A 22426-nucleotide genomic window follows, 5' to 3' on the forward strand; every position below is an offset into this window, starting at 1 on the left:
AGTTTACTACTGCCCTGCCAGCATACCCAGGTGGGCCCCATATGGGGAAAAGGAGGGCAGACCAGATGGGACCCATATGTCTGCCCTCCTTTCCCCCATATGGTGCCCACCTGGGCATGCTGGCAGGGTGTTAACGAGCCGCCATATTGAAATGCAAAGTCGGCTTTCGTTGGAGTTAAACCACTTTCCTTGTGGAAAATCTAACTTCGGAAGGCGTTCCAGTTGATTTTTCTGAATAGGGTTAGGGTTAGGGATTTCCCAGTCACGACTACAACTGAAACGCAAGATTAATAATGTTAAAGTTATTGTCGTTTCATTTATTTACTTTGAATTGGTAGGTTGTTTTGTCGTGGATTTAGTGTAATAGAATAGAAATGTGCGTTACTGTCTCTCAGTGGGAAAATTAAGGTGCACAAGCAGCGAGGCATTCACCTTTACGTTTAATATTTAGGTAAAAATATTAAAAACAAAACGTAACACATAAGACTGTACAGTTAGGCAAAAACTACCCCGCCTCTCGCCCGGAACGTTAGCTGGAGAGGCACCAGCACCTCCCGACCCCACTAAGGGATGAGGGTGTACAGAAAATGGATGGATAGTTTATAATTCTTTTATTTTGAAGAGCCCAGTGTCATTTATTGTCTCGTAAAGATTCCTATTCTCACTTTTTCTTGTCTGATTCAGCAGTGTGAACATAGATGCATCTTTCTGGGGAAACCTGCAAGGGGCGACAAACAGTCAGAAGGATAAATCTACTCTACGAAGAAGGTGGGGGAACAAAAAAAGGGATGAACATGACTGTGAAGTTGGCCTCTGGATTTATTGTTGAGGAAAGATATTGCAAAATTGTTTTGTCGTCTAGCTCAATGGAATCTGTGGTGCACAGATCCACCTTAAATATGTAATTTAAAGGTCAAGTTGACCCCGTATGTTAGAAGAAGGGTGTTCAAAGTGGGACCTTGTGTGTCTAATTACACACTACACATTTTAACTTAAAATATACTCAGAAAAATGTTAGATGCAACACAAAGGGATCTTCTTTTCCCAGGTTTGTGGTTTCCTTCTATTTTCATGGTAAATAGAACAATATCTTTTGACTTGTAAATAAAAGTACTTGTCGGTGCAGCAAAATTTGCGTTTAATTGCTGCATTAAAACTTTGATAAACACATCAAGTGTTTTAAAGTGAAGACTTAACACAGATTCTGTTTTATTGATGAGAACAAACATAATATATTTTTCAGTTTTCTCAAATGGAGCCCATAATAATAAGCAAACTATTCTACTTGTTTCCTAGCTTTAGTAAATACTATGGTAGCCCAAAGGTTCCCAAAATACATTTTATTTTTAGCAGATAGTGAGTGTAAAGGTTGAACAAGCTGTGTCTAAAATGATCTGCACTTTTACAATAACCAAACATTTGTCATTTTGGACTGAAGGTGATTAAAGGCAGTTGTTCTTATAGCTGGTTTCACATAGTCTGTGCTTCTGCAGTAAGGGCTTAGTAAGATTTAAACTAAAACAGGAATTTAAAATAAATAGCTGACCAATATATTGACCCGGTAAAAATGCCTGTAGACTCAGCCAAGATATGACGTTAAAAGTCTCTTTAATTTTTATTTTGTGGTTCAGATGGTAAAAAGAAAAAGGAAAACCTTTAACCTAAGCGTTGCTTTGAAAGTGTTGAACTATCCCTTTAACAAACTGCCTGCTCGGAAGCTAGCAGCCGGAAGCTAACTTCATCGTCGTGGCCGAGGAGCTACTCCTATTTACAACAACATAATGGAGCCCAGATGGTTGAAGAACGTTTGCATGGGCGTTTTATGGTCTGGGTGTTTGCTATGCGTTATATTTGGTGAGTGTTAAACCTTAAAATGGATTTAAAATCTCGTTCCGTGACGCCTGATTCAGCGTTAACTGTTTTTTTTTCTATTATAAATCACGCTCGCTAGCCCTGCGATGTTATCATCGTTGCTCCCCCAGCCCCAGTCCTTCGCATTAAAACGACTTTGTTTAGTCTTACTGTAACAGCCGATGATAATTAAACACCCCGGAGCTGGATTTGTTGCCTATTTATCCATATTTAACTGTCACATGCTGGTCGCCTTGACGTTATAGATGACAAACTTTAAATTGACTGAAATTTGAATAGAGTTCGGTGGCAGACGATGGCTGCCGCCCTGTTCGCGGCTTCCTCTGAAACGATAAAGAACGATTCAGGTCGGATACAATCACTGACTGGTTCGGTAGTTTACATGTTTTCGAATCTCTTCTAACTAATAAAATACCTGTTAATATAAGCTATTTTATAATTAAACAGGGACTTTATGTTAGCCGTGTTTACCTACGTGTCACCCAGTGGGGGGAAAAAGCCTTTAATGTTAATTTCAGCGAGGTTTACAGTTTACAGATTTACAGTGTTTTAAATAAACTATTTTGTTATGCTTCATTCACAGAAGCTGCGGGTTGTTTTTACTGCAGCACCACATCAGCCGTGTTGGTGCAAATCCACAAGATAAAATAAAATTTTGTCATTTCCTTTCACTGAGGCTCACACATGTTGAGGTGTTATAATGTCGTCATTATCAACACATCTGAAGCTCAGGAGCATAATCGGTAGAAATATTGTTGTACAGTAATTGCAAATTTATACAAATTTATACAATTTTATAAAAGTATTTGTTTGCAAATCGGAAAACAGATGTAGTTAGATTAAGCGTAATGTTTGCACTACTTATTCAGTTAATATCACACAACATTCCATCTCAAGACACTTTACAAAAAATAGTGAATTTAATTTAATCTTACAGTTATTCCACTTCATCCTAGTAATCAAACTAGCTTCAATGAAGAGTGAAAAACTGAGAAAGTTAAAAGTTGAAATACCAGCACTTGATGTAAATTAGAGAGTTTTAATGAAGATTAATTTAGAAAATAATTATTTCATTGCTGTTTTCCCCCCCCTGATGATTAATAAATTAATTAGATAATGAATGCTTGATCATTTGTAGCAGCTAAAACATACTTCCAACAACAACCTGTGAAAAGCTCAGCTCTCACTGTTAGACTTAACATGAAAAAAAAATTGATTATCTACACTCATCTGTTGATTATTTTTGAGATTAACATATTTTTTTAACAGAATTTAATCTGCGTATTTAGATAAAAAAATTTTTTTTATCTTAAATGCAAAATACATGGATATTTTGTTCTGCTCTGGATGTGTTGTTCTTTAAGTAAATAGCCTTTTTTAGTCTATTCTCCAGTTAGGGATTAATCAATTACCTGACTAATTCATGATTATTTCAATAATCAATTAATCCTATTAGTCATTAGCAGGTCCTAATTTCATTTAACTCAACATGCTGCTATGACGCCAAAACTCTGTGAAAAACTAAGTACCTCCCACGATTTAACTTGTAAACCCGTCTTTAGCAGTAACATCTGATGTGGAGTGAGTGTAGGTCGCTCTTCCTTCAGTTCATTGAAGATTTTTCTGCATTTCAATCAAGTGGTGGCCTGGACTTTTTTTTTTTTTTTTTTTAATCAATTTTTGCCTCCACTCCAGATAAATAAAATTTGTTTATACCCAATAATGTTACATGATGTATTGAAAAAATACAACTTTTTTGATTGAATTCTAGTACAGAAAATGTGTTGGCATTCTTAAAAAAACTATTTAGTTCACATTCTTGGGTTTTAAAATAAAGAAAAACATAAAATCTTTGCAGAAAAAAGGATATATAGATTTTGTTCAATGGGATGTTATGGACATCTTCAGGTAAAATTATTTCAAAAGCACAGTTAGGATTTTCAGCAAGATATGGGACAGCATTTTAGGGTGTTTTTCCAACCTGATGGTCCAATAGACTGTGTTTGATTGGAGTCCAAAGTTGCAACATTTTTTACATTTTCAGCTGTTGCGGTTCGTTTTCCTTTGAAAAACTAGTTTCCCTGCTGGTCTGTGGTGGTGTCACACCAAGAACCACTGAAGGAAATAACACAGAAACCTCTGAAGAAGACACTGAGCGCAACTTCCTTCTTCACAAAATGTAAACAAAAATGGAGAGGTGTCAGATATTAGCTGTTGTAGAATTTCTCTTTTATCTTTCCCAAAAGACCAGGAGCCATTAGTGCTAAGCTAGCATGTTTGTTTTGGTTGTACCCAGAATGCCATGTTCTATAGTCCACTTCCTGCTTTTGGAGCGGTCGCCGATCTGCTTGGTATTCACATGTCATGATGCGTAACCTTGGCAACTAGATATTGTTTTTACTTCTGGGAACAGCTGATTAGCATCTGAAAGCTAAAATAACACCCGAACTCCTCCATCGATTAATAATTTATTGTTTCCCCTACTCAAGCGTCTCTCTGCCCGACTTTCTAACAATGATTTAAAGAGGAGTGTCAAAAGCAAAGGATGTGAATTAGCAGTGCTTGCCAACAACTAATGGTCTCAGAGGCGTCTTGAGATTTGTTACAAAACTGACTGCTACTGGTTATCCTTCCTGCCCACAGCATCACCATCCACAACAACTCTTTGAAGACACTGGCGTGATTAAAAGTTCTAATAACATTCAACTTCCCTTTGGGATAAATAAAGTAGTTTTGAGTTGACACAAATTGCAAAGAGCAACTCCACATATTCACAAGTATAAAAGTGCATAAGATCAAATGAAATTGAGCATCAAAGCCACAATAAGGAGCTTTAAAAATATCTGCTCACATGTAAACACAAAACTGCTGCCTGCATGTTTGTCAAATCCAAAACAGCCTGAAAACCTTTCTTACTAGAAGCTTTAATCGTAACGAGACGTTCAGTCTTTTTTTCAGAAAATGGAACATCAGCGCCTTGCGTTTTCCTCTTGAGTCATTTGGGAATATTTTATGCAGCAGATCCACACATATTTAGCAGTTTGAAAATGGATCTTTAATCCCCAGGCAGCAGCTTAACAAACTGAAACTTGCAGTCTTTTTTCTTTTTATTTACAAACTCTTTCTTATCTTCAGAACACTACCATGCAATAAAAAGCGGTTTGCTCTCAATCTTACTCCGATATCAGCTGACAGGGAGGAAATGGATGACGAACACTTCCTTCTGTTTTTTTTTTTGGTGAAATCGTCTCCAACTGAAGCTTTAATGATGTTAGTGTTGTTTGTCTTTCTGATGCTTTGGATTCCCTGCAGCCTCAATTATTGACCTTTTTAGATCCTTTGCTTGCAGCCAAAGCTGTGAAAGTCACATGTTTGAAAATGTCAGGTGATTTGTTTTTATCCATTGTTATTTTAGAAATATTGAACCTTACTTAAGGCAAGTTGTTTATTATTATGCGATTTCTAATAAGTTAATTAAAAAATAATCAACAAACCAGCTCTACGCTGTATTAAGTCGAGCAGAAATTGCTAATATGTTGTTAGCAGTATGTTTTTAGCTGCAGATGCATCCATTGCTACAAACTTTAATCTCACAATTCAAACTTTAATTTCAGAATTCTGACTTTACTTTTCTGAGTTTATAAGTCATAATTCTGGGGTTGAAGTCATAATTCTGAGAATACTGTCTTCAGTCCATTGTGTAATAAAAAATAAGGAATTCTTTTCTTAAAACAGTCTCCCATATCTTGCTGAGAAGTTACTTTAAGTGAGTTTTGTCTTATTTCTAGTGAACTAAGATACCTGTACTAAAAGCTAGACTAAAAACATCTGATAAGATATTTTGTTTTTGCAGTACAGCTACTTGTTGATAAATGTTTCTTGGAACCAGATAAGCTCCTGGAAGCTGTGATTAGATGATAAGAAAATAAACCTTCGGTTATCAAAGTGGGTGTAAACATGGCCGATACGTTTCCACACACCGACCAGATAAAAACTTTTTTTCTCTTCTGTTATAAATTCAACCTAATCTCCCTGCAGCTCATTGTCTCCCTTAGTGACCACCTGCTGAGCTCTGTGCTGTTGTTGTTTCAGCTCTGCAACCCACCCGCCGCTGACATCCTGTTGCTAACGCATTCCCTGACACCATTCTTTCTTTCTTTTTTTTTCTCCCATCAAACAGTCACAGGACCTGCATGTGCAATCACCATATACGCTGACTCTGAAGTGATCGTGCAGAACGGCACAACGGCGGTCCTGCGATGCACCTTTGACTCCAGTGAAGTGGTGACCAAAACCACCAGTGTGAGCTGGTCCTTCCAGTCCAATCAGCCCGACAGTCAGTACTTCTCAGCTCCATACGTGGTGAGTCCCAGCTGCTGCTGCTGCTCATGTCCTTTCTGGAACATTTCCCACAATCCCAAGATGCTTTCCTGCCACTTCGATCTGTCCTACACGTTAATAAAGGCTTCAACTGTTCCTCAGGGATGAATGTGATGATTTGGTGTCAGGCTTTGGTTTTGCATGCTTTTTTCAGATTTTTTGTAGCTTGTTTACGTCATAAAGCTGCATGTAAGCTTGTGGTGTTTATATTTGATTCACAGCAAGCAAGTTAAATTGCTTTATGACACTGATTTTAAAAAAAAAACATTTTCAGACAATTTATTGTCAGAAGGGACAGTAAAATATGTCTAATTAGACTCAGACTTAGTTTATTGTCATTACATAAAGACACAACAGTGAATTTGGCAAGAAAAGATCTAAAACGTGTGATTATGCATATACATACAGACATATATACAGATACATACATTCATACAAGTGTTTCTGGTGAAGCTAAAAAATAGAAAACATACAAATAGCAGCATATTGCTAAATATGAGTTGTAAAAATGAGTGGAAAGTAATTCATGGCCTGGTTTTAAAAAGGTCTACACCTTTTATAAAATGTATATTATTATGATTAATCATTTAATCAGATAAAAACGTGGTATTTTTCATTTAAGCAGTTAAGCTTTTTTGTACAACATTAGAAAAACACTAAGAAAATGCAAATAAATTGATTTATTTTTTACATTACATTGCTTGAAATGTAAAAACAGCACTCCTTTAGTGTACGTTTGATCATTTTTAGCAAGAACATATTTACAAAGTGGTTTTATTTGTCTTAAATTCAATGTTCATATTTTTATACAGATTTGTTTTAATTGCTGCTCTGAGTGTGTTATGCTTTCGGCAAATGGGCTTTTTTAGAGTCTGTACATTCCAGTTAATGATTAATCATTTACTAAATTGGTTGACAATCATTTCAATGATCACAATTAGTGCGATTAATCGTTTCAGCCCTAATGCTAGACTCATTATTTAAAAATATTAAAGCACCTGGAGCAATACTAATATCCTTCAGGAATCTGTTGTCTGAAGGGAAAGCAAACCTAAAAGTGTCTAGTTAGTGGAAAACCTGACTCTCAACCTGTTTTTTTTTTTTTTACAGCACGTTTTTGTTTACAAACAAGTCTGGTCAGGAGCCTCCCTTTCTGCTCTGATCTCCTGTAAAATGTAATGACACAGCCTGGGGGTCTTTAATTTGCAGGGCAGTCTTGCCTGAACAGATGTATGCCGTCAGCATCTGGAGAATGTGTGTTGCACAATGAGCTGAGCTAAAAGCATCTTTTTTTTTCCCCCCCTGAAGTTTCAACACTTTCCTGTTTAACAAAATCCTCTAAACTAAGAACTCCATGAATCGGTTTGAGTCACTGATTGTTTTGAACATCTCTAAGGAAACATTTATCTTTTTCTTTTGACTTTTTGAATCATTTTCTGTCCCAGACAAATCCTGCATAATGTGCGGTTTGTGTGAGACGAATTAGGAACTTGAACAAGTAGAGAATAAGTAGAAGAGTGACAGGTTTAAAAAGCATTTTGGAAATGTTTTAGCTGCTTTGCACTTGTCTTTGTCAGATATGAAAAGTAGCTGTCACTCGGGACAATTCGTTCTGACTGTGTCATTTCAGGTCCTGCTTCGGTAAAGAAGACGATTAGAGCCACTGAAAAAACTACAACAAAAAAAATAATTCTGACTTTAACCTAAGATTTCTGACATTTGATTTCAGAAGATTAAAGTCCGAATTATTTAGTTGTTTTTTTAGTGGCTCTACTCCTCTTTTGGTATTTCTGCATCTGACGTTTTCCGTTTTCTGTTTTTAGTCTCAGATTTAATATTCTTTCCTTTTTTCTAGATTTTCTACTTTTCTGATGGAAAAGCATATCCAGGACAAGAAGAATTCAAACACAGGGTTCAGTTTGTCGGAGACATCAACAAGAAGGACGCCTCGATACAGCTGAGTCCGGCTCAGTTCAGCGACAACGGGACCTTCTTCTGCGACGTGAAGAACCCGCCCGACGTGTCGGGAACTCAGGGCCGAACGGAGCTCAGGGTCGTTCAGAAAGGTAAATTTAAACATGTATTCGTCTATTTAGATGCTCTTAAGGTGACAGTACTATTTTCAACTAATATAACAGTGGCATAATGTGAGAATATCCACTCAAATATTAATAACTTTAATTTTTAAACAACATTTAACACTGAAACCAGAAAACATTTTAAACTTCTAAAATAAAACAAAGAAAATGAAACAATAATAATTCAGGGTTTCCCCCAAAACAACTTGCTAAGCTCTGTGGTTGGGGCGCTAGAGCAGTCATTCATTCTGCAGCCCGTCGTGTTTTTGAGTTAAAAAATGTTTAGAGTTGACAGGAAATTTGAAAATATCACCTGATAATTATGTGTTATTAGAAGCTTGAATTCTGACTATAAAGTCTTAAAAATTTGACAACATAAAAAAAACCAAAAATAAATAAGCTATGCTTAGCGTGTTGGGGACCCAAGTAAAGCATGGTGGCCCGCCAGACTTATGATACACAGGGGGGAAACCCTGTAATTAAAATGGATTATGAAGTCTCTGTAACCAAAAATGTATTTAAAAAAATAATTATTATTCAGCTTAGACGGGGAAAACAGGCAAAAGTGGCAAGTAGTGCAGACTGACAATTTTATTCTGGCTGACAAATGCTTACAGCGTTTCTCAAAATAGCGGCTTTTCAGCATCTTTTTGATGATTGTCGTCCAATGAAATTTATTGCGTTCATTTCAATTTATCATTATTGATTTATTGCAAATAACTACATACTATAAATGTGAAGATGAAAGAAAATGAAGCCAAAAAGCGTTCAGTAAAATGAATGGCGGTCCTTTATCGGCTGCTTTGCAAACACCACCCAATAGTGTGTGAAGAAGCGTTGCGTATAAGTATTCCTGCTACCCAAAATGCATTTTCTTTAGAATATTTTAGATATTTTCTCCAAAAAATTATGCAAAATGGCCAATCTTTGACAAATAATTTGTAGTATCTTCACACTGTGATGTACTTAAAGTTTTATCATGATATTTGTGGTACTATTGTTATAATAAAAGTGACAATCAGAACTATTTATTACATCTTTTTTAAGTAAATGTGTGGCAGCGACCAGCAATTATAGCTGCATAAGCACAAATACTGCTCTTGAAATTCATTCCCATTTGTAATTTGTTTAGGACGCCAGAAAGACGAAGTGTGATTTATATAATAAAACTACGAATTGTAACTGCATTTAATAATATATTAAAATTTACTGATATTTATTGATGGTTTCATTAAATATATAAAACTAACAATATGGGCAGTTTTCGGGGTTTTAAACATTAACTGGAATTTGTTATAAGTGGTAAATAAAAATATAATAAGAAATTTATTGCGTCAAATGATAATATGATAAATATGCATATATATGTACTTATGTATGTATATGTGTGTTTCTTTTTTCAATTTTTTCCTGAATTAATTGCATTGAATTTCAACAATAGAATGACAAAAAAGTACAAACTATTTTATATTTATGTAAACGGAGAATAAATTGTATCCATCCTCTTTTTTTCCCAAAAGTTTGTTTTTCTTTATCTTAAAATGTAAAAAAAATAACTTTATTTACAAAAACACATCTTATTATTTTGTAGATATTTATAAAAACAATTAGTTTTACGGCTCTAAATCATAAAACCATAATGTGAGTGAATTAACTGCAAGAATAGCTCTTTAGAATGGACAGGGACAGTAACAGAGAATTAAAACTTTTAGTTTAGTTGTATTGTTTCGGTATTGGAGAATTGACTTTAAAAATTCTTGAAAAGTGCTTGAATTTTAGTGTGGGAAAAGTGGTATTCGAGATATTGCAGATTAAAGTTTTTTTAGGTCTTGCTTAATTGTATTCATGTCTATCAGCTAGCTTCTCTGTATTTGCAGGCTAAACAGATTTAGGCTACGTTCACACTGCAGCCTGAAGTGACCCAATTCCAATTTTTTTGTCAACTGATTTTTTTGCCCAACAACGTCACACATAGAGAACGTGCATAGTGTTTTGCCAACCACCACATAAAAGAAATAGTGCTCAGTGTTTGCGGAAGTAAACATGGATGGTAACGGTGGAGCATAGCTTATGATTTTAAAGTTGTCCGAGCGGAGCAGCATATTAACCACGTCATCCTTATAATGACCCAGAACCGGACAACTTATGGGTCTTTCTGACACCCTTTTGTAACGGCCAGACTTGCAGAATTCTTGCAGTTGTGACTTGCTCTGCATTTTTACAGATGTTTTTAGGGTTGTCAGAGTAAAAAAGTTTGAAGAAAAATTAATCAGCTTACACGTCTGTTTAGATCAAAATTTGCTCCAATTGATTGCACTTAGACCTTCTTCCTACTTTTACAAGACCTTTAGTGTTGTAGTTTGGCCTCCATCAAGCAGAGGGCGCTGCTGGTTAACTGCAGTCTGTGGTACAGAAACAAAGATGGCGGCAGGGCCAATATCAGAACTGCAAATTCGAACGGTATAGAATCTGGTGTGGGAAACAAAATACACTTTATACGACTCTGTTTTGAAATATAAGCACTCAAAAAGCTCCTTAATTTATCACCTTAATAGTGCTCATTCAACTGAACTGCATGACGGAGCATCAACTTTTTGTTCAATTATGCTCTTCTTTGTGTTTGAACACTTAACGTGTTGTTTCAGGGGGAATACAGTAGAAAGGAACAAGCAGGCCCAGATATGTCTGCTTGTTGTTTGTATCCAGCTACATGAAGCGAACAAGTGCATGTGATGACTTGTCATCTTTTTAGCTCAGCGGCGTTTCAAATTCGCTCTGGTGTGAGTTAGTTTAGCATGCTAAAATAGAACTTTAGCTGGAGGCAAACACGCCTCTTTTCTCTTTGGAGTCACAGCGTCTGCTTTGTCTCACCTTTCCAATACTGATGATTAAAGTTAACTTTTTGATTACTGTACCATAATTATGTCTGAATAGCCTATAGAAATTAAATTGATTAGGCTTTTTTCTACATAAAATAATCTTGTGAACTGGACTTTCTGTGCACTAATCAGAAATAGGTGGGAGGTGGAAAACTGCAATTCTACCACTAGGGGAAGAAAGTTAGGACAATTCCAAGGGCCCCTGACTGACAGGGATCCCCCACAAAATATGTTTTAGTTTGTTTTCGTGTTTGTTTTTTAAGAAATAGAAACAAATTTGGGGCCCTGTCAAGAGCTAAATTAATCATATTGTGTTTGTTTACAGTTGTTTTTACCAGTAAAAGGTCCCTACCGGACCAAAAAGCACACGTACACATTTGCACTGAACACCCTCCTGGATCTGCTTGAAATGGTTTGTTCCTGCTGGTGACGGTGTTTAGCAGCAGTTAGTAGAGGACAAGAAGACTATGGCAGCTACTACGCTGCCAAGAAAAATAATAGTCAGGTTTCAAAGAGAGAGAGAGGAAAAATAAACAAGTGTCAATTTGTAACCCAGTTTGTCTCCAAGAGAGGTGGGTAGACTGTGAGATTATCAACCATTAAGCATAGTTAGTAAATTTTTTGTCATGGTGCTCAAGATTCCTGGCATTCTTATAATATTCTTATAATATGTTAACCTCTGCATTTTGTTATCATTCTCACATCAGTTCAACCCTCGGGGGTCACCATTTTATGCCATTATTAACTTCAGTGCTCTACAAGCATAGCAGAAATGTTTTTATCTTTGACTTTTTACCAACCAGCTTTAGCAACAGTTTTTAAATTTTTGTTAAAGAAAAATAAATAAATGAAATTATTTATTTTTTTCATATCCCTTATACTCAAATTTAAATATTTACATTGTGATTTATCCAAGCCTGGGCTTTTAAAAAAGTGACAATATCCTGATGTGGATTTTGTTTTTAAATAAATTGTTCAACCTTTCTGCATATAACATAGAATAATTAATAATAAATAGTTCAAGTTTACTTTTATGAATGCTGTTATTAACTCCAGCCACCAAAAACATAATCGATATGTATGAATTTTCAGTTATTTTAATCCTGTATATTGCATCTGTAGTGATTTAAATCTGTCTTTGATGGCTTTTTATGCTAGGGGATAGATATTATTAGATGTTTTGTTTTTTATCCCAAAAGTCTTTCTCCATTTTTTAATGCATAATAAAGACTTTGGAAACATGATGGAAAAACACAATATGGCAAAACCTTTCACAATTTGCAGCCGAGTTAATGCACAATTACAGTTCAGTCAAAACAAAACACCATCTGGAGGGTTGAAATTTCTTCTGTTTTGTGTTGTTTGGTGTTGGGTATGTTGCTTTGAAATGATCAAACTGTTACATTTAGAAATGTCTACTTAATAACAGAAGCGTGAATATAGTGATTGCTTTGTCTACGATATTGTACGATTTCTGAACCTGCTTCATTTGAAAACGGCACAAATAATTTTCAAATCAACAAATAAGCTCCAGAAAAAAAGTTTTCCAGAGAAAGAGGGGGCGAGATCAAAATATTCATATTTTCTTTTTTTTTTTTACATAGGGATTTTTTGTTTACTTTAGCTTCTTTCAAAAGTAAGACCTTTATTTATAAAACTCATTTGTTCAACTCTAGGCAACTGTTTTGCAGGAACCGGCGGCAAAAGTAGCTCTTTGAATTGAAAAGTTTGCTGACCATCAGGCTTGTCACAGCACAGACCACTCAAGTTGAGAATATCTGATAAAACCTTAAAGCAGATTTTTATTGAATAATTCTGTAAACTTATGATATTTTTTCCTTTCCCCTTCACTATAATGAACTGCTGTGTGTGTTTCATGTGCAACACATTAAATCACAAAAAATACAAAAAAAGTTAAGGTTGGAACATGAGGAAAATATGAAAAAGGGTACGAATATTTTTATAAGTCGCTGTTAAAGACAAAACAAATTTCTTGAGATTTATATGAAATTTTGCTTTGCTGTGTTTGCTGTTCCAGCAGAGTCTCTCCCTCAGACCAACACTAAGATTGTAATCTTAGCAGTGTGTGGTGCTTTAATTCTGCTCATCGCCGTCGCTATAGCTGCCTGCTTCGCCGTACGGGTGATTCAAAACCGGCACGATTACGAAGGGTGAGTAACGCTGCTCTGCTTGATCCCAACACAACTTGATGCTCTATTTTATGCAAACAGTTTGTAAAGGTGCAGAAAAGAAACGTTTCTTTTTCAGCCATGTTCATCAAATTGTTTGGAAAAAGTAGGAATATTTAATATTTTACTCTTCATCTAGTATTTAAGTTCCAGTTATTGTCACTGTTGTTGATTCTAATTGTAAATCCAGATATTTATTGGCCTTTAATCGCCTGGTTGATTATATTGGCTGCATGGTTTGGGTACTTTTGTGAGCTTTTCCAAAGACACTTGTCTTCTTCTTGATTTTAACTCCTTCTGCATGGGAGCTGCATCTTCTCTCCACTTGCTAGGGAAGAATAATGAACAAAACTTTGGATGCTTTAACTTGATTGTTAAATATTAAACTACACTTTGTACTATCTGCGGTAGCTTGATCATGTCTTGCATGTCAACACTGAATGTAGATTTTAACCTCACACTTGATAGATGGTGTTAAACTTGTGCAGAGAGGGGAAGGTCTCTTGTTTGAAGCCGTGGCTGCTTTGATTGGCGATCTTTGGGGTTGCTGTTTGCTCTGGTGTCAGTCATTGTTCTCCATCTCTGTGTCCTAACAACTAACGCCATTCTAACATTTTCATTTAACATCACTAGCAAACCTGCTGTGAGCAAAGCTGCACATTGTCTCGTCATTCATTCGCTTGCATGCGGTCATGTAATCTGATGTAACCTGTCAGCTATTCTCCTTAAGGAACAATTCCCCCCCCCCCCCACTGTTGGCTCAATAAAAGTGTCAATAAATATAAATAAATTTGAAAATAAAGTTATTGTGAGCAGTTCAATGATACAAATCACACTTCTTTACGTTAATGATGTCCTAAAGAAGTGCATTACAAATGGGAATGTTTTTCAAGAGCAGTATTTGTGTTTGTGGGGCTATAAGTGCTGTGACACACAGTCACTGCCATATAGATACCTAAAAATGATGTCATAACTAGTCCTTATCATCACTTTTATCGTTATCACAATAGTACCACAAAATATTGACTTAAAGTGATAAATAAGTCCATATTGCTCGCCACTAATATCTTGCATGCTTCCATATTTAGTCTTCATTCATTCAAGGTTTGTGTTGTCTTGAGCCAAGGAGCATTTACAAAATAACAGAAATCAAAGGCTAAGACTGGATCAGAACCAAATTTGATGGAGTCAGAGTATAAATGTTTATTCATCTTTCATTCACAGAAACATGCTAAATCACTGCCAGTGTGGATTATGTGACTATTACATCTCTATCTACTCATGTTTACTTAGAACATGTTAGCAGAAGGTCCTGCCCTGATGGAGATACCTTAGCAACCTATCTTTTGTCATATAAACTATCTATTGTATTCACAAAATTTAAGCTCAAGAAATTTGTTCTCATGATTTAAAAAAAGTGAAGAAAGTGTCTCAGACTTGAGACATTTCGCTGCATCCTCAGGTTTTGAGCCTCGTTTTCATTATAACATTTTAGAAATGATACATAGAAAGTTCATTTTCTTTCAATCAAAGAAGTCACTTTTAGATTGAGGACTAACATAAAATTTTGGTAACATGAAAAAAAAACATACTTTCTAGAACACTTATGTTTCTGTAATAAACATGCACGTTACTTTCTAGATCTTGGTAGTTATTTTCTTAAACCCATAGTTTACTCTTAAAACTTGGGTTACTTTATAGAACTTCTTGGTTGCCTTCTAGAACTTTGGCATTACTTTATATAACTTACTGGTTACTTTATAGAACTTTTAAATTATTTTCTAGAATTACAGGTTATCATGTAGAACTTTCACATTATTTTGTAGAACCTAAAGGTTAGGTTCTAGATCTTACAGGTTACTCTTAGAACTTTTACTTTCCAGAACTATTAAATTTTCAGAATTTTGGTTTCCCAGAATTTAAACATTACTTTCTGTAACTTCTATCAAATGTAATGTTTACTTTGACATAACTTATTTTTTCAGAACATGCATAACATCTGCCATAAATTTGCCTAGAACTAACAAGGAATAAATTAAATTTTAAGTTGCAGCAAGTCACATAATATAGTGCAGCGTGGCCCCCTAAAGTAACTTGGGGGGCCATAATACCATCCAAATCCCGTTAGTTCAGCTCTGACCTTCTCGCAGCTGCTTTGTTTCATGTGCCCATCACTCATTGCTTTTATTTTTGTCTTGTGTCCCGTCATGTGTGTTTATGTTACTATGACTGTGCACTGCTGGTTGCTCGACACCACTGCAAATCGTAACCCTAAACTAGATGTACGTCCCTGGAAGGCGCGAGCTCTGAAGCTCCGCGGCCGCTAAAGAAGGCGGAGTCCAGCAGGGAGGGCACCAGGTCAACCAGCCCCTCGGGTCCGCTGCAGGTAGGAGCTCCAGGACGAAGAAATCCACCGGGTGCCACTCTTTCAAAGGTTCTAGTCCATTTTAATGATGTTTCTGTAAATTCAGGCATGTTGTCAGGTCTGTCAGAAGTGAAGACCCAGATTTACGATTGGTTCTGGTGTGCCGCTTCGTCAGGTTGGTTCTTGAAATGACCGATTTAGGTTGATACAATAGCAGGTCTTTAAGTTATTTTGGTACTGAGCCGTTCAGTGATTCATAAACTAACAGATTTATTTTAAAGTCTATTGTCTGAGCTACTGGGAGCCAGTGTTAGGACTTTAGAACTGGGATGAAGTGCCCCATCTTCTTGGTTTTAGTGAGAACATGAGCGGCAGCGTTCCAGTTCAACTGCAGCTGCAGGGTTGATTTATTTTTTTTTTAGGTAGACTTTGAATGCACTGTTGCAGTAATCAATGAAATATAAATTTTTAAATGTATATTTTTAAACATATTTTCAAACTGGGAAAAAAAGGTTAGGAAAAAAATCAAATGTTCCTGTTTTCAAGACATTTTTAGTTTCACATCTTTTTTTAGGTTACTTTTTTTTTTTTTGTTTCAAACTTTTCTTTTGTTTCGGTTAAAATAATTTTTTAGCTAAAGTTTTTTTTTTTTTTTTGTATGACAAACTTTCTGGTCCCAATTTAGCCCCATACCTGTTTGTTAATTTGCTTCTGATTATCTGAATGTTTTGAATTCTACTCACCGGTTTTCCTCTGTTGTGTGCATTTTGTCTTGTTTTGTGCTTCAGGGCCCGGTGATATACGTCCAGTTGGATCACTCAGGCAGTAAAAACTCGTTCCATAAGATGGAGCCCGTGGTCTATGCTGACATCCGTAAAAACTAAAGATGGGGACCAAAACAAAAAAAAAAAACTAAAAGAAAAGAACAAAACAAAAGAAAACATAGTAAAGTATGAGACCTCTCATTTAGCTGCTCTTGGGAAGGGTGGGAAAGGTTTTAACAGGGACAGAACTGGTGCAGTTTCTCTCTCTACTCTCTTTTTTCTCCATATTTTGTCCTATGAAAGCATGTTATATGATAAACTAATGTATTAGTTGTTGACTTAAAGAAAAAAAAAGCTACGAAAACACTCCAGTTGATACTACATCATATCAGCCTTTAAAAAGTTCTTCAACACAGGGATCAAAGTAAAAATAATGCCTTCATTGACATCATTCCAAGTGTAAATTATTTTATTTTAACTCTTGAATTGTTGTGCCCCCCTTAACCACCTAGTCGCCTCAGACACACCCAGCATATTACAGATCTGCAGGCTGTTGCACCAAGTCAGCTAACACTTACTGACTTCCATGTCTTAACAAGTGAAGGCTAAAGTCATGCAGAGATTTCTGTTTCATCAAATGAATAATCAGTTTCAGTGAAAGAAAACGGCATTGCTTGCTACACAATGAAAACTCCTGAGCATGCTGTATGGAAATCAGTTTGACTCTTATTTATCTCAATTTGATGGAGGACAATATTTTTGTTTCATACAAAGTTATATGCATTTTTTTTAAATTAAAGAGTTGTACGTCGGCTGACATCAGAGTAGGGCTGAATCCCATTAAGTTTAACACTCAACCTCCAATGATGCATAAAATACACCCTAAGGAAACAGGAAACTCCTTGTGATTTATTACAATTAAATAAAATATGTTTTTACCTGATTTCAGACACATGAAATCATATTTAGCTGCTTTTTGATTTGTCTTTTTGAACATGTCCTACCCGATGTTTGGCATTTAAGATGTTCCATACCAGCCAGATGTCAACTTGCTTCCCTTTTAGACGTTTCATACGCACTTCAACTACAAATTAAGAGTATTTTATACTGATAATTTAGTGTAAGAACATGTTTACCAATAAATCCAAGGTCACTCAGTCTCACCCAAAATAGATGAAAATCTTCCACAAAAAACATATGGATTGAATTCATTAAAATCTTTGTGCCGTATTAACCCCTTAAAAGAGTGCCCCAGTTATGTTTTATGTACTGTTTGAATTACATGCTGGGACATCAGGGAAGTGAGGATGATGGGATTCAGCCAAACGAGCTCAGATTGTTTCCTAAAAGTCAGGTTCTGCTCCTCATTTAAGATCCTGACATCATGGTGCTTTGAGTCGACAATGTTTACCCTGATGAAATGCAGGCAATGTCAAACTTAAAAAAAAAAAAAAAAAAGCAAAGGTACATAAGTTAAAGGTGCGCTGTAAATACACAACACCATCTGTGCTTTCTCTGGTGATGAAATGTGAGAGGAGTCTAAACATACAGAGAAAAAATGTAGACTTTAGAAAGATGAGATGGTAAAAATGAATCTACTTTTCAATTATTTTATGTCAGTTTTTTTTATCTGACTGTGGCTTAGCTTTTTTTTCATACCTGATAGTCCGGTAGACTCAATTCAGTTAGGAACCAAAATTGCAGCATTTGCTAAATTTTCAGCTGCTGTAGTTCTCTTTAACAACAATGCACTGTCTCAAATAATACTTTGAACCAGTCTTTCTCTCCTCGCCTGTGGTGGCGCTGCACCAAGAACCACTGAAGGAAATGTCACAAAAACCTCTGAAGAAGACACTAAGAACAACTTCCTTCTTAACAAAATGTAAACAAAAATGTAGACGCATTAGATTTTAGCGGTTGTAAGATTTCTCTTATGGCTTTGCCTGCTACCGTTAGACTTGTGCGATTTAATTTGGTTTTATTTACCCAGAATGCCCTGTGCTGTAGTCCGCTTCCTGCTTCTGGAGTGGTCTTCGGTCCAGTTGGCATTCACATAAGCATCCAGACCGCTTCAGAGGTCGATTAACTCCTCCCAAAACAAATCAGACTTTCTAGGCGAACCAACTGCAGTTTTGTTAAAGCAGACTAAACAGGGCTGAAGTGAATGCAACCATTGGGTAGAGCATTTCCATCTGTGCACCTTACAAACAGAACCAAACGCTGCAAGAAAAAGATCCGTCCAAACATATGGCCACTTGCACTAAATGAAGTTTTTATGTTTTTATCCAAAAGGTTAACGCATCTGCAAAATGTTTTTATTCTGGTTTGCAGCACAGTTTCAGGAATTTAAACACTATGAATACTAATACTAAACTATGAATACTAATACTAAACACTTAGCAACAGTTCATAAGATGTGATAGCTAAAAACAAAAACATATTCTTAAGCATTTGGCTGCAAAGGATAATTTTGAGCTTCAATAGGGACTCAAAATTTAGTCAAGCTTGAAGCAAAATAACTGTTTGTAGTTGCTATTTTGCTCTCATTGACATTTGGACGACAATTTTAATTCAGTCTAGTGAAAGTACAGCTTGGTAAAATAAATCTAAAGTAGCCTTTCGGGTGCAACAGTCTGCAGAAGCCACAGTTGATCTCCATCATGGGCATCTCCATCGTGATCTTGTGTTGTAGAGGTGTATAGTAATGTAAAGTTAGATATTGGCCCACAGGAACATTGCATGCAGTTCCAGTAACATCTACGAAGTGAAGTGAAGTTGGTACTGCTCACCCAGCTAGTTTTTTGCGCAGAAGAAGCCGCCTGACGTCGTGTTACTGTGAATGCTTCAGCTTTCTGTGAAGTTCTGGCATGTTGTCGTGGTACCCGTTAAAAAAAAAAAAATTAAAATAATACGTAAACTCCCCTTTTGGATTTTCATCTCAGCAGCTTAAAGAAAATCAAGAATTTTGGGTTTAATTTCATTTGAATTGTTGGGGGAGTTTTGGTTATTCAGCGTCATGTTAAATTATTTGCTTTTTAAATAATCTAGGCATGTTAATAAATGTTGCGCTGAGGTGACTTTTTCTCTTTTTATAAAAACAGGGAGATGTCATTTTGCATAACAAAACAACTTCTAAATACACGGTTTGCATGCAATTTACTAACAACAAGCATTCTTTTTTCCCAAATGTCTTATTTTTTTCTGTCTGTATCATGTTTTTCCTCAATAACTGGCCAAATATGAACGGTTTTATTTTACAGATAGTGTTGAGCTTTAAATGCATTCCAAATTATTTTTATTTCCTGTTGTCTTAAAGCATTTTAAAGCCAAATTTGCTTTTAACTATGTTGACTTTTTGTTGTGCAACCAGTCTGAAAGCCATCAGCTCATGATCTCGAATGCAGTAAGTTCCCATAAGTGTGTTTGTTTTCTTAACAAAATGTTGTGCCGTTTACTGTAAGTCATTCCAGTGTGGTGTGCCTGTGGGTGTCTTTCCAGAGGAAGGACGGTAGTTTGCTGAAGAGGTCCAGAAAGATGCTGATTTGTTTGTTGTTTTCGCTTAAAGTCTTAATACTTTGTAACCGGACACTAAAACGTACACAGTGCCTGCATTGGTATTGGTGTGAATGCTTCACAATGGTCAAAATTAAAGATTTCTTCTTGTAGTAAACATTTTAGTCCTCTAACCAGAATAGCATATCAGCAGCATTAATAAGATCGGTCCAACTACGTGCTGTATATTAACCAATAAAGGCCCATCTAAATGATGGAAACAACATTTTCTACCTCAACAAAAAGCAGTCAAATGGAAAAGAAAACTTTAAAAACTCCTAGCAAAAACAGTCCTGCCCACACAAGCAGACTTTAAAATTAAACCTCAAACTTTCCTCTGTCCAACAGCATTAATACTCACTGAACCACGAGCTGAAGAAAAGGAAAATAATGCTTATTTCACAAAGCCAAAAACATAAATGGCGTCTTACCTTTGCTGTTTTATGGTAATAATTCATGGTGGAGTAAATATTTCCACTCGGCTCCTGTAATTTTTTATTTCTGTGTAATTTCTGACTGGTTTCACCTTTTTTAGTGGCAGATGCACCTCTTTCGCTTTGACTGGTGAATGACGTTGTCGATAATTGACCGTTCAATGGACGTGTCAATCATCCAAATCACCCAGTGTACTCCAGACATTTTCCTCCATAGTTTAAATTGTCTGATCGGAGTACTGAATGCTTTGACCCGCTGAGCTCAGAATACTTGTATCCTTTTAATATTGGTTTCATTGCAGTTATTAGAATGACGAACCATGGATGATATACAAGTGGTATGGAATAACCTGAGAGATTTCAAATGGCACAGACTGTGCCAAATTGTTCCAAAATTGCTTATTTGGAAAGTTCACCTAGAGTTTTATCAACTAATACGTCCCCAAAATTTCTATTTACTGGAGTTTGGTACATTAAGTGGTCAGGTTATATACCGTGGTTTTCTAAATGTTTTGAATTGCGACTGCATACTTTGAGCAGGATATTGGCATCACAAAATACTTTTTTTGTGGTAAAATTACTGCTGTGTGCCATACTCATTTACTTTTATTCAGTAATATGAGTGTAGATTTTTAGACCCCTTAAGTTTTCCCTGGAGTCTTACTATTGATACCAAAACAATTCAAATTAACTTTACGTGCCAGAGATATAATACAATTTATTTTGGGCCATGCACTGCAGGGAAATTTAACAAAAATAGATCAGACCTTTAGCAGTGAAAGATGCATTAGGTGAGAACGGAGAAAAAAACGTTAATTGTTTACATAAAAAAAAACAACAGAATTTTTCTCAGGGTTGAAACTAAGCTGAACATTCCGTCCTAAAATCTTAAAAAATAAAACCCCAAAACAGAAACTGTGGCTTTATAAAAGCCATAAAAAAGGTATCAACATGCAAATTGAGTGACTCAAAGTCCAACTTTCCTAGATATATTTGAACTTTAGTTGCTGTTTCTTCTGTAATATAGTGGAGATTCAAAAAAAGGGCTGGGTAATTTCTTTCTTTTATTTTACTTTATTTTCTCATCTTTGTCATTTTACTACCCTTTACAACTAAATTACAAAAGAAATCCTTATTTTGTCCATTTTAACTCCAAACGATGCAGGCACTGTGTTGTCTTCCACTTAACCCGTCTTGTTCGTCCTGAACCCAACATGAAGTGTTCGGTTCTTGTTTTGTTTTCTGTTGCCACTCGGCACCATGCATGTCACCGACTAACCCGACAGGAAAAGGAACAAACATGTAAAAAAATACTGACAGAACCCTTTACTGCAGGTCACTTGGCTTCTAATCGTGACTTGTCGCAGTGTTTAGTGATGTTGTAAAAATTGTGATGTAAACTATAAATTATGAAAGACTCCCGATCCGGCTGAGCTTGTGGACGGCCGGCAGGGTTTCGGGTTTTACGCAGGGCTGAATGGTTCAGTCACGTCGAGTCTTACAGAGCGTGCTCAGTGTTTTTCGATGGTTAGATAGTTGTGTGTTATTTACGAATTGTTTGGTATGTTGTGTGAAATCTGCACTATGTCTTGCATAACAAAGACAACGAATGCCCTGTGATTGTTTTGTTTTGTTTTTTTTTCCTCGAAATAACCATGGCCTCTGTTTAATGTCTTTAAAACTGGAATGTTGTACATTTAGTGCCTTTTACATTTCATCAGCTAACTTGAACATCTGCTCAAAAATAGAAAATAAGATTCATTTATTTTCCTTTTATTGTATGTATTTTTTTATACACATAATATCGCCTCTGTATCCACTGTTCAAATTTTATATAAAACCTACTCCCGGTCAATAAAACAAAGTTTCTGCTCGTTATTTTTGCTGTCTCATCCTTGGCCTTGGTTCTTGTT

General features: G+C 35.9%; 1 protein-coding gene across 4 annotated transcripts; it reads left to right on the forward strand.

Annotated features, from left to right (window-relative positions):
- The first annotated feature begins 1702 nt into the window (after window positions 1-1702).
- On the forward strand, window positions 1703-17990 carry mpzl1l (myelin protein zero-like 1 like). 4 transcript variants are annotated; one of them, XM_017308576.2, is made up of 6 exons: window positions 1703-1854; window positions 6053-6234; window positions 8108-8318; window positions 13248-13380; window positions 15679-15832; window positions 16552-17990. In XM_017308576.2, exons 1-6 carry the CDS (start codon window positions 1782-1784, stop codon window positions 16645-16647), a joined length of 849 nt encoding a protein of 282 aa, XP_017164065.1. In that variant the 5' UTR covers window positions 1703-1781; the 3' UTR covers window positions 16648-17990. The 4 variants fall into 4 exon arrangements, with proteins under 4 accessions (XP_017164065.1, XP_008426755.1, XP_008426754.1 ...); XM_008428533.3 differs by having other exon boundaries at window positions 15679-15784; XM_008428532.3 differs by having other exon boundaries at window positions 13251-13380.
- The last annotated feature ends 4436 nt before the right edge of the window (window positions 17991-22426 follow it).

Source organism: Poecilia reticulata, chromosome 14, assembly GCF_904066995.2.
Source record: "Poecilia reticulata chromosome 14, P_reticulata-male-v2, whole genome shotgun sequence".
Lineage (NCBI taxonomy): Eukaryota > Metazoa > Chordata > Actinopteri > Cyprinodontiformes > Poeciliidae > Poecilia > Poecilia reticulata.